This window comes from Carettochelys insculpta, chromosome 1 (assembly GCF_033958435.1).
Source record: "Carettochelys insculpta isolate YL-2023 chromosome 1, ASM3395843v1, whole genome shotgun sequence".
Lineage (NCBI taxonomy): Eukaryota > Metazoa > Chordata > Testudines > Carettochelyidae > Carettochelys > Carettochelys insculpta.
In genome coordinates this window covers 376,320,851-376,337,675 of record NC_134137.1, presented here as the reverse complement: position 1 = coordinate 376,337,675, position 16,825 = coordinate 376,320,851, and the positions used below count along the sequence as shown (strand labels likewise).

The following is a 16,825-nucleotide window of genomic DNA, read 5'->3' as shown; positions in this document are numbered from 1 at the left end:
GCTTAGCAGCCCAGGGTGAGGCAACTTCAACTCCCCGGTGCAATGAAGTTCAAATCCCAACAGGTTTACTCCGTTTGTCAGGTTCCGAAAGGCAAACACGGAGCTGCAAAGTGAGCTAACCCGCACGCCCCAGCTGCTCTGTGCTCGCACTGCCAGTCTCTTTTGCATGAGTGATCCAGGCCAAAGACTTCCCCGGAGCGTTCTCTGCACCAGTTTCCATCCTGCAGATGGCTGCGTCTCAGTGCTGCAGGTCGCAAGAACTGGTGGCGTTCCAGCAGAACAAGACATCAGACAAAGCCGTCCCCTGCATCCAGTTGCCACAAACCAGAATAACCAAAGACACGTAAGGTACAGGGCCTCTGCGTTACCTGCTTTAGGGTCTTCACGCTTTCATGGATGGGCCGGGGCAAGCCTACTAAGGTATCCGTGTCACTGCAGGGGGGAAGAGAGAGGACTGGTATAAGCCCAAAAGGAACACGGGTTTGGCTCAGAAAACAGACAAGGCAAATCTGCCATCAGAAGGCCTCATCGGCTACCGATCACCCACTCCTTCCATTCGTCTCCTTTCAACCAAAGGCACAAGGTGAAATCATGACTCCGATATGCTGCCCTTTCACAGCAGAAAGGGAAGATCGGCTGCCCAGCACCTTCCCGCTCTGCTCCGAAGGGCACAGGGTCATTCCCAGCACAGAAAGGAGGGCGTCCACCGAGACACAACATACCTCCCCGCAGCCTCGTCTTGTTCGCCGAAGTTCCCATGCAACCCACAGCCTGTCCCATGCCTGCAAGCTACAACTAGCTCACAGCTCGAGGTGGCAAAGCTCAGCAACAGCTGGCGTCAGGGCAGGGCTTGTTAGCTCCCTCCCGCCTCCCCAGCCCCTCTTCCACACAACTCTGGACCGAGCCCCAACCGTCGTCTTCATCTCCACCCAGCAGCAGCTGAAAGTTTCCAAAATAGCCCATGAGAAGTGTCTGTCCTGGCAGCTCTTCTGTAGCTGTGCCAGCAGGTTTCAGGCCTTTCACACACAGGTGCCACAATGTATGTTCTGGAGGACAGAATTTGCTCCAGCTAGCCTGTCCCTCTCCTGCTCTCTACACACCTCCCATCACTTTCTCCTCCCCTTGCCATCAAGAAGGGAAATTTCTAACACAATCAGACTTGTGGAAGATGATCTGGGCCACCCATCACTCTGACCCCTTGCTTGCACGAAGCGTCATTTCCTCCAGGCTTGTGCTGTTTTTCATTCATCCATAAGCTCTCTGGAGCAAACACTGTCCATTAGAACATGTTTTGACATTGCAGTGTGGCGCTGAGACAGCCTGAAAACTGCTGCGCAGCTGCCTATGCATTCAGCAGGGGTTACCACCTCCCAGAAGCCAGCTAACATTGCAAGGATTGGAGTTAGGATTAAAGACTTTGTTTGCTGGCAAAAGCCAAACCAGCTCAATTCTCTTTGATGGCAAATACTCACTGTCCAAGGGTGAATCCAATGAATTTGTTCCTACTTGCTTCCAGGAAATGCTCGATGTCCTTCTGTCTGATAGAGTGCCCGGAGAAACCACCAGGAAGAGGGGGCAAAAACACACTATCAGTACCAAGTTTGCTTGCAAACGGAACACCAAATGCCCAGTGCACAATGCACAACCCACCCGTATCACTCAGTGGTGTCGTTATGGCCATCAGACGCCGCCTGTATTGCTGCCACCAGGAGCAATGTAAATGAGGTTATCCAGCTTTCACAGAACACTAGAACTGGTGACTCAAGAGGCCATCAAGCCCAGTCCTCTGCCCTAATGGCAGGAACAAGCACCATCTAGGCCATCCCCAACAGACATCTCTCTATCCTGCTCTGAAGTATCTCCAGCGATGGAGATTCCACAACCTCCCTAGGCAATTTACTCCAGTGCTCAACCACCCTGGCAGTGAGCAAGTTTTTCCTCACGTCCATCCTAAACCACCCTTGCTACAATTTAAGTCCATTACTTCTTGTCCTGTCATCAGAGGCCAAGGAGGGCAATGTTTCTCCCTCCTCCTCATAAAAAGCATTTAGGTAATTGTAAACCACTATCGTGTCCCCTCTCAGTTTTCTCCTTTCTAAACTAAACAAGCCCAGTTCTTTCAGTCTTCTCTGATAGCTCATGTTCTCTAGACCTTTGATCATTCTTGTTGCTCTTCTCTGGACCTTCTCCAATTTCTCCATATCTTTCTTGAAATGCAGTGCCCAGAACTGGACACAGGACTCCAACTGAGGCCTAATCAGTGATGAGCAGGGCAGAAGAACGACTTCTTGTGTCTTGCTCACAAACACTCCTGTCAATAAATCCCAGATTCATGTATTTTTTTAAATAAACAACAGTTTCCCACTGTTGACTCATTTTGCTTGTGGTCCACTATGACCCCTAGATCCCCTTCTGCAGTATTCCTTCCTAGGGAGTCGCTTCCTGTTTTGTATGTGTGAAACCCTTAGAGTAAATTAACATGTGGGTACAGCTGAGAACAATGCTGTAAAACCCTGCCCCTTATTCAACCTCTCTGCAAATCATCAAGGGCCTTCTGCTCTTTTTAAAACTAAAAGTCCACCCCATGGGACCTACAGAGAGCAAGCTGGTGGTGGTTCTGCCTTGTGCATCCTGTTGTAGCACTGGCAACTTCATGAGTTTTTACCACCAGCCAAAGCTATCAGAGGCCAAAAGAACCCAGCCAAATTCCATATTCCATGGGAGACTGCAGCCAAGACAAATGTCACTTAGTTCAGAGTGAGAGAACACACATGAGGCTGGGCAGCAGCAGGTGTATAGAGACACATACGTTATTATTCCATGGGAAACGGGGTCCTGCCCAGCGTGTGAGCAATGCAGTTAACAGGCCTCGCTGCCACTAGATTTAGCCCAGCTGGTCAGCTTTAACACCTGGACTGCTCCCGGAGGAGAAAAGTAAGGGGGCCTCTGCATTTTCAAGCCCAGGTCAAATCCTGGCTCTATTAAAGTCAATGGCCAAACTCGCACTGACTTCAGTTCTGCTAGGATCTCAGCCACCATGCAGGACACTGCCTCCACATCTCAGGGACCGCAGAAGCCTTAGAAAGAGGCTTGACCTACAACTGAGGTTCTCTGATCGCACAGGCCTCAAGCATCTGACGAAGCCGGTCTTTGCCCATGAAAGCTTATGCTCCACACAATCTGCTAGTCTATGAGGTGCCACAGGACTTCTTGTTGTTTTTGCGGCTACAGACTAACATGGCTCCCCCTCTGACACAGATCTCATGTGAAACCCCTGGAGGATGCCCACTATCCTGGCGACTAAGAGATGCACTGTGAAACTGTGACAGGTGAGCTCATTAAAACGCTCTTAATGCTGATTCACCAAGGACACAATCAGGGATGTGCCCACATCTGAGCAACCAACACTAGCTGGTATCATTGACCTTCTTCCCGCCCCCCCACCACATCAGTAAGAAGGAGCAAGCCAAGGGGTCTTGACCATAGAACACTACAGAAGAACCAACCCTACGTCCTGCGACACCAGAGACTTCCACGTTATGACAAAGGCCAATTAGGGAAAACAGCGAAGGTCTTTTCGGTCCCTCAGGTAGCAGGCAAACATTCAACCTGTAACTCATTGCAACGCAAGGTGGGGTAGACAGCAATGAAACAAAATGGCTATACCTGACTTTGGGAGCCCATGGAAGCCCTTTGGGGAAGGACACCTGCTCGATGGGAGGGCGCTGAGCCGGCACCGCCTGGAAGACCGCGTCCCGCTCCACCAGATCCAGCTCCCCCTCAATCCCGCTGTCTACGTCATCATTTTCCTCCTCATCTGCGGTAGCTTCATCATTCTTAAAAGGGTCCCTCTCATTATACAAGTCCAGGCTGTCTTGCTTCACCAGGGGCTGTCACAGATGGAAACAGAGGAGACACAGGCAAGGAGGAGGAAGGATTTTACAAACCCTCAGGCTCCACTTCCCTAGCAGCTGCGAGACTGAATCCTGCAGTTTCTCCTGGACAAGAACTTCCACCATTTGGCCTCATCTCTTTATCTGGTGGCAAAGAGAAGGGAGCTTCTGAACACAGCCCCTCCTGTTGGCTCCCTTTGGAAGCAGGGCCCATGTGCTGCCTCCCAGGAGCTCTCCTGCTGCTAAGCTCTTACCCGCCGGCTCCGGTGCCCCCGTTTCGACGACTGCTGCTCCAGGAGTTCGATGCTATAGGTGGGAGGCGACGCTGCCCGCATGCGGCGCATGACCTGGATGCTGTCCTCTGGGAGAGGTGGTAGGCCCAGCTCCTCCCGCTTCTTCACCTTCATGGCCTGGAGAGCTTCGAACCCCCCCAGGGTGAACTGCAGGCCAGGGGTGAACAGAGAAAGAAGGGAACAGGAGCTGGGCTGCATGCACCCCCGGAAACCAGCAGGGATGCACCCAGCACAGCTCAGCCTTGACCTCCGGGGGTGCTGCCCATGTTCATGTTGCTATTTATGGCTGCACTAGTGCAAGGAGAGCTCGTGCCGGCACGTGGGAGCCGGCAGGGGAAATCCCACTCCCAGTTTGAAATGCAGACACAGCTTCGGCACCTCTTGTACTTCCCTATGTAATTTTCTCCTCTCGGCAAATATTTGGAGGCTTGGGCCCAACACCAACTAGCAAACCTAGATCCTCTCTCTCCAAGCAAGATTCAGCCAGCGCAGCCAGGCAAGTCCCACTGGCTCCAAAGCCTGAACTCACAGCGGGGCCTTTTCCGGTTCCCCCACACGTTGCAAACCCCACGCCTCACCTGCTGCCCACCGGCGTCCTGCGTGCTCTTTCTATGCCACTGTATGAAACTCTCTGGCCAGCATCAGCCAGGCCAGCCTACAGGATCTTAACGGTCCCTTCTGGGCCAATAAACAGGCAACGTGAACATTCCTGCTTCCCGGGCACTTATTTACGGGTGGTTCCAAATTACCTTCCCGCAGCCATTTTCCACATTTGGCTTCAGGTTATTTCTATTCAGATTTCTAGGCCTCCCGAACATTTCCCAATCTACTGGGTAGCAGCTCACTTACTCCGTCTTCCAGATATTCACGCATGAAATTTAACGCGCCTGGACCTCGCCCCAAGCCCTGCAGTTCCCCACTTCCGCCCTCTTCTCCAGTCCACTGCTAACTCTCCAAAAAAATCATCCACGTCCGATTCTTCCACCAGTCTGTGTCCCAAACCGTGCTCTGTGTCTCCAGCCAACCTGAGTTCATTTCTCCAGTGCGACGTCCCAATAAATGATAAATGCTCTAGTCACCTCCAAATGTCACACCCAGCAAGCTCCCTTCAGCTGCAAACCCGGGTGAGCTTTATTCTTTATCAACTCCCAATGCAGCCTGTTGCTCATCCTTGTGCTCGAGGTGTATGTCATGGGGTTCGTGGTCCCCAAGCTCTGCACCCCATCTGCTGGCAGGCATGACTCTCACTCAGCGGGAGAGCAGCGGGTTTATTGCCGACAGGGACACAGCGTCGTACAGAGCAGTCAGTACAGCAGGCAGACACAGCCAGTCCAATCCATTTTGGGGAGAGGAGGCCGCAAGGTGCCCACTGAGCCGAGGCCTTGCCCCCTCCTTTGTCTCTCTCTCACCCCAACTCTCCATCTCCCAGTTGCTACTCAAATGCTCAGGCTCCACCTCCCCCTTTGTCTGCCGTACAGAGGTCTCACGTGGTCACCCTCAGCAGGAGCCCCACACCCTCTGAGCAACACACATACACAGGCATCCCCCAGTACATCACAGCAGGGCCGGACCCTTCTCGCTCGGAAGGCTGCGAGTTATAAAAGTAACCCCAACAGGCAGGTACCGAGCTCCATCCCCTGGGGCTCGCTCGTACGTGCGCCGTCTCCTTTTCAGTCTAGCACGAAGTGCAATCAGAGTGAAAGTTGGCCTTCGATACTGAATCTCTCTAAGGTGGAGTTAATTAGCAAAGCGAGACCAGGCACCGGCCTCCCAGCATACAGCGCCCCCCGCCCCAGTCCAGGAGATTCTTGGAAAGAGAAAGGATCTCACCCACCAGAAGCACCTTCCACAGCAAAAGCAGCACCTTCTTCATGGGGAAGTGCGGGGCATGCCCACTGCAGAACTTGGTCACCATGGTGAAGAGCAACAGCGCAAATGGCTCTTCACAGTGCACAGGAAAACCTGTGAGGGAGGGGACCGGAACCAAGCACTGAAAAGAATCTCCCCGACCTCCCACCACGAGAGCGAGTGGATTAGCTCGGAGCGCGTGTCCTGCCAGGGAGGCTGTAGTCACCCACGTGCCGACACCAAACCAGCACCCAGCACTCCCCGGGCTCCCAGCCTTGGCCCAGACTAGGGATGTTAAAGTTTAACTGGTGAGCCTCACCTGAAACGGAGGCGCGCCGGCCCCGGCAGCCCCAGGGGATGGGGCAGCTAGGAAGGCTGCTCCGGCCTGGCCAGAGAGTCCCCACCCCCTGGGCAGGAACCACTCCGGCTCTGCTGAAGCCCCCACCATCTGCGGCAGCACCACCAGCAGGGAAGGTCAAGCCGGGCTGGAGCAGTCCTGGTCCCCAGTGCACCGTGAGCAGGGGCAGCGCAGCCCGGCCGGAGCAGCCCCCCGTCTGCAGCAGGGGGACGGCTGTAGCCCAGCGGTGCAGGAATGGCCTCCCCGCCACCCCTTTAAATCCGTCAAACCTAACACTTAACCAGATAACCATTCGAATGGGATTTTACACCCCCCACTCGCCCAGACTTGCTTTGGCCTCGGGCTGGTGCATTAAGGAGGGTCCCACCAGCGGGCTGTTTCCTCTGGTTTTACAGCGACACGTCCGAGGCCCTGAACGCCCAGGATGGCAGAGCCGGCTGTACCCACCCCCAAAATGGCCTCTTCGCAAGGCGTCCGGCTACTCACTCAGCTCCGCCCTGAAGGTCTCCCTGGAGCTCTTCCACTCAGGGGGGTCAGTCTCCACCTCCCCACGGATGTTCTCCACCATCAAGTACATAACACTCAGCAGGACCCTGGAGAGGGGGCATCAGAACACAACCACCCACAGTCGGCCTCCACTACAGGTCACCCCCACCTGTTGGATTTGGGGGGCAGGGGGGGTGTTTCCCACCCTCTCTGTTCCACAGCCCCCACTGACCCCTCTCCCCTAGGTGTGGTCTGGAGGGCACCTTGTCCCTCCCACTAGTAAGAGAGGGAGAACGTCTGGGAGAAGGGGGCCAGGGGTTCTCTCAGAACAAGCCCTCTGCATACAGCCAAGCGGCAGTAGAGCCGGCAGGGCCTAGGTCACAACCCAGCTGTCTCCCAGACACTGCCCCCCATGCCAGAGGGAGGGCCTGCAGGTCTCAAAAGCTCTGTCTTCTGTCCCAGTGCATTGCAATTGCTCAGGGCGCAACGAGGGGCTGCTTCTGGGACCCACCTGATGCCCTGGAACAATCGCCCACAAGGGGACAAAAAGGACAACTAAAACATGCTGCATTTTCTCAGCAGAGCTACTGCTCCCACCGTGGATTATGGGTTCACCCACCTGCTTCTGACCAACCCCCTCCACGAACGCACTTGAGCTTTATCATCTACCCCCATCTTCTGCTCCAGATGCAACAAACCCAGGCAACCACCCTGCACAGCAAAGACTGGCTTCTGGGGAACCCATCAATGCCCAAGGGTGCTGGAACAATTTGTACCGTTTGGGTGCTGAGAGACATGGAACCAAACTGGAAGCCCTGTACGTGACGGAAGCCACTTCAAGCCAAGGGTTGTTGCAGTGCCCTCCCACCGCCCAGCACCTACGTCTACGCCAGAGAGAGAGCAGGGATACAAGACAACTTGAGGTTTCCTCTGCTTTTCTCCCAATAGCTGAACGTGCAGCTCCAACAAGCCCTCTCTGCAGGGCAGCTGCCAGGAGGCCACCAAACATCCTCACTGAACTTAGCCTGAAGACTAAAGCATAAGTCCAGTGACCTCCCTAGTGCTTAGGCCAAGGCAGTGGGTAGATGGTCAGGATGTGCCCATGGACTCGACAGCTCCTTCCCACATCCAGTTCCACTCTAGGGCAGGCCTCAGACTGGAGGACATGGGATGAAGAGACAGGTTACCTGAGCTCAGTGCTATCTGCTAAGGAGATGGCTGGTTTCCTCAGGGCGCTGCTGCAAGCCTGGCTGTTGCTGCGGATAGGAAAGAGGAGGACAGGTGTGCATGGTTAAATCTCCAGTCAGTCACTGCTGAGAATGGAAAGATTCCAAGACTCAGCCCAGACAAGGTCACATCGAGGGCCCATTGACATTACGGACAGCCACAGAATCACAAACCTGTATGACTGGAGGGGACCATGTGCGTTCATCTAGTCCAGTCCCTTGCACTCAAGGCAGGACTATGTAATAACTCACCCATTCCTGATGGAAGTTTACCTAACTTGTTCTCAAAACCCTCGAATGATGGAGTCTCTGCAACCTCCCTGAAACTGTCCCTTTTACACCAAACCAACCAGTAACCACTCTGGTGGCCAGACTTTTGTTCAACCCGTCCCCCCACAACTCTCGTCACGGCCGCTAGCCAACTGGGGCATCTGGTGGGCATGTCCATCACAAAGATGAGAAGAGATCAGAGAACGCTGGAGTCTCTCACGCTATCTCCATGTTCAGCAGTTCCAGGAAGGCTGAGAAAGTCCCCATCTGGTACAACAGGAAGTTATTGTGCCGAGACCAGCATAGGACCTCTGTGTCCACGTCACACTCTCCAAATACACCTGGGGGGACAGAGAGGCCAATGGAGCACGCTGTGTAAAGAGAGGAGGCTTTAAGGGGAAGTTAGTGCTAGTGAACGGTACCGGGCTGGAATACAGCAACCAAGCAACCTTCCTCCATCCCGACATGGAGAGACCACTTTGAATCACAGAATCCTCAGGTTGGAAGAAACCTCTGGAGATCATCGAGTCCAGCCCCCTGCCCAAAGTAGGGCCAACCCCAAGTCATCCCAGCCAGGACCACGTCAAACCAGGATTCAAAAACCTCTAGGGATGGAGATTCCACCACCTCTCTAGGTAACGCATTCCAGTGCTTCACCACCCTCCTGGGGAAACAGTTTTTCCTAATAGCCAACCTAGACCTCCCCCACCACAACTTGAGACCGTTGTTCCTCATTCTGTCATTTGTCCCTACAGAGAACAGATTCTCTCCACCCTCTTTAGAGCCCCACTTCAGGTAGTTGAAGGCCTGTATCAGATCCCTCCCCCGCCCCCACTCCCTCCCAGCAGTGGCGCGAGATCAGTTGGGGGGGCAGTGGAGGCCAGCTGGGAGTGCATGGAGCTGATGTGTGAGGTAGGTGGGGGTGGTGGTTTGGGGCTGAGAGGGATTTAACCCTGGGGGGCAGCAGGTTTGGGGCCGAGAGGAGTTAAGCCTGGGGGTGGGTTTGGGGCTATTTTGTGTTCAGCTCGTGGAACGTGTAAAAAAAATGACCATGAGGGACCCACTGAGAAAAGGCTGTCCACCCCGTTCCTGTCCCTTCCAGGCTTAATTTCTATGACTCTAACGGTGCCTAATGTGGTGCTAAGGCCTTTATGGCTGGCAACACTCCACCAGGAACTGCCTCGAGACCCAAGACCTCATCTCACCCCCTCCTGTCTGCCCAAGCTGGCTGTTTTTAAACAGCCACACAAGAGCCAAGGCCCAGGTAAAGAAACCTCCTTCAAAAAGGAGCAAACAGAGAAAGGTGAACACATGGCAAGGGTGCCCATGATTTGGGTGGAGAGAAAGAGAAGCTACCTCAGAAAGCGAGGGTCCCATAGGGCTGAAAAGGAGAGAGACACATCGCATAAAGCTGGAAGGGACCATGGGAGGTCACTGAGCCCAGCCCCTGCCCTCTTGGCATGACCAAGCACCCTCCTGCTTCTTTTATTTGCCCCAGATCCCTAAATGGCCCCTTCAAGGACTGAACTCACAACTCTGAGTTTAGGAGACCAATGCTCAAGCCACTGAGCTATCCCTCCCCATATCCAGTTCCTCCCTTGCTGACCAGCATAATGTGAAAATGGAGGCAAAAGAACAGGAGGAAACACAGGAAGAAAAGGGAGAGAGAGAGAGAAGTCAAGGGTTGGCAGAAAGGTGATGCTCAGTGAGGACTCACCCATCTGGTCAATCCCATAGCTTGTGATTATAAAGCATCTCTCACGCGACTGTCTTTAATCAGATCCAATACCCTGCTGGTGAGAACATGAGTCCCTGCGGACTTGGGCTAGATTTATTGAAGCACCTTAGGCATTTCTAATGCCCCACCACAGCAGAATTTAGGTACCGAGTAACATCCCGATCCAGAGACGAAACTCTTCAATTTCTATTCACAACCTCAGGAACCATTCTGTCTCCAAAGAGCTTAATTACTCAACTGTTACATTAGCTCTGCCTCTGGATGCACCACAGCCAGTCAGCGCCAACCTATTCCGGTGACACGCAATGTCGAAATGCCTTAAAAGCTTCAGTAAACGTAGGTGTCACCATTCACAGCCCGCTGAGGTGAAATCTACCCCGTGCACGCCTGCCGCATGCCAAGTGTCCGTGGGATCCCTGCTGCCATGCACTCAGTTTCTTAGTGTGCTTTCTGCTGCTTCCATTTCAAAGTGGAGCAGGTCAAAGTATGCTTAGGAACCTCTAATGCCAGCAGCTGGGTTTACATGGATACGGTGTGTGGCAGTTGAAAGCCAGGCAGATTAACACCCCAGCTTGACTAGAACTTGGCATTCCTTTAAACAAACCCTTAAACAACATAGAGCTTTGAGAGTTGACCCATCAAGTAGGGGGATGAAATAACTCCTCCCAGTTGTAGGCATGACCACTGTGCAACCAGCCTTTCAGAGTAACTGGACCGTGCAAACAGCACCTGGAGCACCGCCGGCTGCCAGGCGCAGGCAAGTACCTTGTGCCAGGTAAAGGATGGCTCGAGCTGCCTTCAGTCTCTTCTCCCTGTTGACCACCTCCAGCCTGTCCAGCAACCGCATCACATAGGCCTTCTGCTGAGCTAGGTCCAGCTCTGGCCATCTCTTGCCCAGCACTGAAAACAAGAGAGGAGACTGAGCCAGATTCCTGGCACCTCAGTTGTCTGGTTCCTTTTCCTTCAGGGATCCTTCTCCAGCCTCCCAGACACAACAGGGTCAAGTGCCACAGCAGACAGAAGGAAACCAAGAGGAACCGTGTCCAGCATCAATTCCGTGGTGGAGAAGGACACAGGCTTTACTGCATGATAGGCCAATTCTGAGCACCCTCATTCAAATGGATGCCCTTGTGAAGGAACAGAACTCCCCCTCCCCATCTAGTTTGAGAGTCCCACTGAGGGCTATTCACCCAGGTGAGGGCTCCTCATGAGGACAGGTTTGCAGAGCTGTGGCTCATCTTGTTACTTTGACACGCCTCAGGCTGGAATGGGGTGCCCTGACTTCGAAACTCCTCTTTGAAGCACTTCCTGTTGATGGAGAACTCCTTCTTCCCTTTTTTACCTACCTGCAGGCTCTTAGTCAGAAGGAAAGGGGAGGACATTGCAGCCACGTGTGCCAGGTTTCCATTCCTGACTGTCCCTGAGTCAATGCACTACCCTGGGTGATTCACTCACTAGCTCTGTGCTTTAGTTCACTGGCTCTGTGAAACAGGGATGACATGGGCCCATGGCGCCAGGGGAACGGTGAGAACTTGTGTCTGAAGAACAAGGGGATCCTTAGAGGCACTGGGATCTTTTTGACCACACACACACTCTCTCTCTCTCTCTCTCTCTCTCTCTCTCCCCCTCCCTCCCTCCCCCCCCACCCCCCCAGATGAGAGCAGTGCACACTCTTCTTAGTTTTGTCTGCCCTCTGGCAGCCTTTGGTATTTAAACACCTGCCCCGTTGGATACCCAAGCACTGTGCCATCTTCAGTGTAGCAATTTTCACACTGATTTGACTGACTGACCGATTTCTGTAGCTGTTTATGGGCCCTGCCACCCAGCTGTGAAGGCAGAGAGGAGAGCAGCGGCTGCTGGCCGGGCGACCGGCTCCAAAGGTACAGCACAGAGCAGCGGCTGCTGGCCGGGCGACCGGCTCCAAAGGTAGCGCCACACCAGCTTTGCACACTGCTGTCCTTCTGTGCAGCTGCAATATTCACCAGTATTATTTTTCACAGCAGGCTTAGCACCCCATTTCCATGCCTACTGCTGCTGCCATCCTGGGGCTGTCAGCTAGAGCCCTGCATTAGTGAGCAACTGGGGGTGGGGAAAGGAGAGCCCAGGGGGAAGGGCTCCAATTGTCCCCTTTATTCCCCACACCCAGGGGCGCGCGGCACTTCTGCATGAGGCCCAGTCACGCAGGACTGGCAGCCAGAGCTTTTAAAAGAACCACCACAAAACAAAAAAAGCACAGAGCTCATCCCATCCCATCCTTGACACATTCTTGAATCTCTGGAAGCCAGAGCTGGCTCATGGCAAGATCAACTGCGGAGAGCTGCAGGCCCTTCACCTGCTCTGGATGGGGGGACATGGAGAAGGCCCCCTGGGGGCTGCACTTGGGCCCCGGAGGGTCTACAGCTCACCACAGCTCCCCTGACCACTCCTATGCAGGCTGGCCTCCAACTTCTGGCCTGGCTGGGATGGGGGATCAGGGGGGCGGGGAAGAGGAGGGGCAGGGCCCAAGGTGAAAAGTGGATGGGTCAGGCCTATCCATATGCAAAAAGCGAAGGACGATGGCCCCTTGGGCCCCACACCCCAGTTCCAGCACTCGTGCCCCCACCCACCTTTGTTCTAGGCTATTATGACACCTAATGAACTTTCACTCACTCCTTACAGCTGGGCTCACCAGGAAAATATTTCACAGGCACAGTTCTCGCAACCCCACCTCCAACCCTGAGTCAACCCTGATACTGAAGGTCACACTACACGGATCCCATTCTGCAAAGCTTATCGGCCCAACGAGCACCAATCCCGGATGGGCAGTCCCACCGTGGCCTGTTCACCCAGGTGAGGGGCTCCTCACGAGGCCAGGTTTTCAGGACACGCCACAGGCCTGAATGGGGTACCTTGACTTTGAAAATCCTCTTCGAAGCACTTCCTGTTGATGGAGAACTCCGGTTCCTCCGTGTAGCTGTACAGTTCTGTTGGGGGGAAAAAAAAGGACATAGCAATGAGAGACAGAGACCCCATTGCCAGTGTCAGTATTCCGAAAAGGGCATCTCGGGGCAATCTAGCCATTTAAGCAAACATGAGGGCAACACGGACACCTAAATTAGTAGTTTTGGGCCAGCATTACCCTAGTGGTGAGCACTGGACTGAGACTCGGAAAATCTAGATTCTGTTCCAAGCTCCGCTCCTGGCCTGTCAGGTGACATTAGGCACGTCATGGCCCTGCTCTGTGCGTCAGTTTCCCCATGTGGAACATGTGGCTACTGATCTTGACCTTCTCCACAGAGCACTCCAAAAATCCATGTGTGAAAAGTGCTATGTAAGAGTGAGGTGGTGTTATTAACAGGGTTTTCTATCACCATGGCACCCAAATGCCTCACAAGAATTAATTAACGTACTGTAACTACACTCCTGTGAGGGAGGGGTGCATTTTAGCTCCATTTTACCGATAGGAAATGGAAAGACAGACACGTTGTCTTTCCCCAAGGTCACACAGTCTGTGGCAGTACAAGGAATACAACCCAGATCTCTTGTTTCGCAGACCCGTCCCTTAATAAAGTGCATCTCCCTCCTTTCTCACTTAGGTGCCCAAGTTTGAAAACCAAGCTCCCAGTGTCAGTGAGAAAAATGCAGTCAGGGTGAGGATGAGACACGGTGGGTGGGTTGAGGTAGCTCTGACTGAGCATAAAAGACACTTTGTTCACTTTCACGTCATGCTACCAAAGTGGGATCCATAATTATTGCTACGTTTGAAAAAATAATACAAATCACCTAAACAACCACCCACTGAACATGCGTCATCAGCACCAGTCACCTGCGACAGCTGCACTTGAAAAATCTAGCGGAGTTAATACCATTTATGCCACTTGTTTACGTTCTAGCATTTCACCATTTCAAGTCAATTTCCCACTCAGTTCCCAGCAATAGCCCATGGGAATTGCTGGCGCTGCAGGAAATGTTTCCTTGGGATTATTTTTCAAGTTATTTCGCTTGCTGCAGAGCAAAAAAGTGCAGGGATAGAGACAAACCAGGACCGGAAAGCCCATCGTACAAGGTGGTGAAGCCAAGAGCAAGTGTCACAACTGGAAGGTGGGCAATCTGGGGGTAGGACGAGCTGTCAGACCTAGGGATTGGAGCAGGCCTCAGAAGTCAGGCTACGGGTCAGATGCAGACCTGGAAACCACAAGCTGAGCCTAAGTTCAGAGCTGGTGTCAGGAATTGGGAGCCTAGCTGGGAAGGAAGTACCAAAGTCCAAAGCAGGCAGCAAGAGTGGGTTCTGTTGTAGCAACAGGCTGGGAACATCCAGACTGCAAAGACAGCTTCCCTCTGTGCCTAAAGAACGTGCCTGGAGCAGTCAGAGATCACAAGGGAGCTGGTAACTAGGTATGCCGAAAGAGAACAGCCTGTTCTGCTCATTTCCCTCTGGGTTACACAAGGTGACCATCCATCCCGTATTAGGCAGGACAGTCCTGTATGCAAGACACCAAAAAGGCATCCCTACTTATTTTTTAAAAGGAACTCACTGTCCCATACTTGGGCTGCCCCCCGCCGACCTTTCCCACCAATGGCTGTGCAGGAACAGCTGCTTGTGGAAGTCACTTCCCTGAGCCTCGGGAAAGCAGGGGAGCACCGGCGAGTGCTGGCGGCTGCCGCCTCCATCCTGGCTCCCCAGGGCATGGTGGAGCTGGGAGAAGCCGCCTCTTCCCCCATATCTCCCTGTCCTGTATTTGGGACAGGGAGATATGGTCACCCTAGGGTTACAGGACATAGCTCACAGCTCTGCAGGAGACAGTGAGGAAGGGTTGGCCACTTGAAGCTATACAGACTCTGGTTCTGCTCCGCTGCACCTGCGGAGGTAGAGGCCATCCCTACTTCAAGGAGCTTACAACATACATTAAAACTACCCCCTTGTCTGTACTCCAGTTTTGCCAACATTCATCAACAAAACAGCAGAGGTGGGTGCATTGCAATGTGTCCCCCAGATACAACTCGCCTGCTGTGCCGACAAAATAAAACCCCCTCAGCAAGAGGCATCAAGCAAAAATTACACTGACCTAGTGTCAGCGTAAGCCCCGTGTTTGAATATGTTACCATAAATGGCCTCCAGGTGTCCCACCATGCACATCCTGACCGCTCTGGTCAGCAGCTTGAACTCCACTGCTCTAAGGTCCAGGAATTTTTGAAATTCCACTTCTGGTTTGCTCGAGTAGGAACCCTGCTTTGTGTCTTCCAGCTGATCATGGCAACTCCAGGCAACAAACACTCTCCCATTTGGATCACAGCCTGATCACCCCATGTCGGTATCAGTGAAATGACCCGAATGACCCAGCAATGCCTATAATACCACAGAGCAGTGGTTTTCAACCAGCGTGCTGCAGGAGGGCAGGAGCCTGCTGAAGCTGGGATGCTCCAACAGGTTGGTGGGGAGGAGAACCTGCTTTCAGTGGTTAATACTCAACACCCTAGCATGGCGTTGAGCAGATTTTGAAAACGTGTCTGTGCTCGTGGTCTAAGAGCTGTATTCTGCGGTGGATTTGAAACATCAATGCATTTGATCCTTGCTTAGCTTGTTATGCACACTACTACATTGCAAGCCTCTCTAGTAAGACCGTAACCATAGTAAACGTCAGTAAATGTGATGTTTATGAGCAATCGATTCAGCTGAAAAAAAGTGGGTGTGGAATGGTTTGTCTCATCGAAGTGTGCCGTGTTACTGAAAGGGTTGGGAATTGCAGCCATAGGGAAACAGCCCTTTCTGCTGAGGTACTCGGATGCAAGATAGTCTGGGAGCAAACAGGGATATTCATGCCATCTATCACCCCACCGCAGTTCGGGAAACTCCTAGCCACAAAGCCACCCACTACGTCATGCACCTTTCCCAGCCACGCCGTCCTTCAGAGCAGGATGGGATTAACAGCCTTGCATGATCACAACTGCCACAGTGGACTTCCTATCTCCCCGTGGATTCACAACTGACTAGTAGCAGTCTAGAGTTGTCGGTTGCCACACAGCCATTGCCCTGCACGTCTCCTCCAAAAAGGAAGCTCTCGTTTTGGGGTCTTTGTCCTGCAGGGCAAGGGTGTGTTCTGCACACAGCTCCAGGAAGGTGGCTTTGGGCACCCGGAAGTTCTGCAACCACCATTTGCCATCCCGGACCTGCAGAACGATGTGATCTCACCACTCAGTGCTTGTTTGCTGAGCCCAACTGGGATGATCCACCATGAATGGTCACACCGTGAATACCAAAAGTAATCCAGAGCTGTTCCTTTCCACGGCACGTAGCATGGGAGGCACTAGAGATTCCCGCTCAGAGTCTCAGCTCACAACACAGTGCATGAGTAGCTGTGTTGTGTTCATAACATATATCACAAGCCTAGATAGCAGTGGGGGATCCAGGCTTTCAGGGACCTCCAGAGCTTAGTACAGGAGCCTCCACAACTGGAGCTAACAGCCTGCTGGCTCTCTGCTGAGGCTGGAGAGGAGACTTGTTCTCTCTCTGTGCAAGTGGTCATGGGGCTCTAATCCGAAATAGGCTCTATTGTGTGTAGACACACTATTTTGGAATATAAAAAAGCAGTCAAAAAAAAAAGTAGTCAAGTCTGTCCCACAAAAGCTCATCACCTAATGAATTATTTTGCTCGTCTTTAAAGTGCTACTTGACTGCTTTTTGTTTTGATAGTGTATAGACTAGCACAGCTTCCTCTCTGTTACTATTTTGGAAT

At 53.0% G+C, this 16,825-nt stretch overlaps 1 protein-coding gene across 4 annotated transcripts in view; it reads right to left on the bottom strand.

Moving 5' to 3' along the window:
• The window catches only part of STRIP2 (striatin interacting protein 2), a 76,107-nt gene that overhangs the window by 42,899 nt on the left and 16,383 nt on the right, over positions 1 to 16,825 (bottom strand). For all 4 annotated transcript variants that reach the window (XM_074975873.1, XM_074975866.1, XM_074975848.1 and 1 more), the window contains exons 3-12: positions 13,001 to 13,075; positions 10,878 to 11,012; positions 8,595 to 8,715; positions 8,066 to 8,134; positions 6,879 to 6,985; positions 6,021 to 6,148; positions 4,148 to 4,333; positions 3,667 to 3,890; positions 1,473 to 1,538; positions 369 to 432 (exon numbers count right to left, since the gene is read on the bottom strand). In XM_074975873.1, the coding sequence (XP_074831974.1) occupies positions 369 to 432; positions 1,473 to 1,538; positions 3,667 to 3,890; positions 4,148 to 4,333; positions 6,021 to 6,148; positions 6,879 to 6,985; positions 8,066 to 8,134; positions 8,595 to 8,715; positions 10,878 to 11,012; positions 13,001 to 13,075 (1,175 nt within the window). The remainder of the gene's footprint in view (positions 1 to 368; positions 433 to 1,472; positions 1,539 to 3,666; positions 3,891 to 4,147; positions 4,334 to 6,020; positions 6,149 to 6,878; positions 6,986 to 8,065; positions 8,135 to 8,594; positions 8,716 to 10,877; positions 11,013 to 13,000; positions 13,076 to 16,825) is intronic.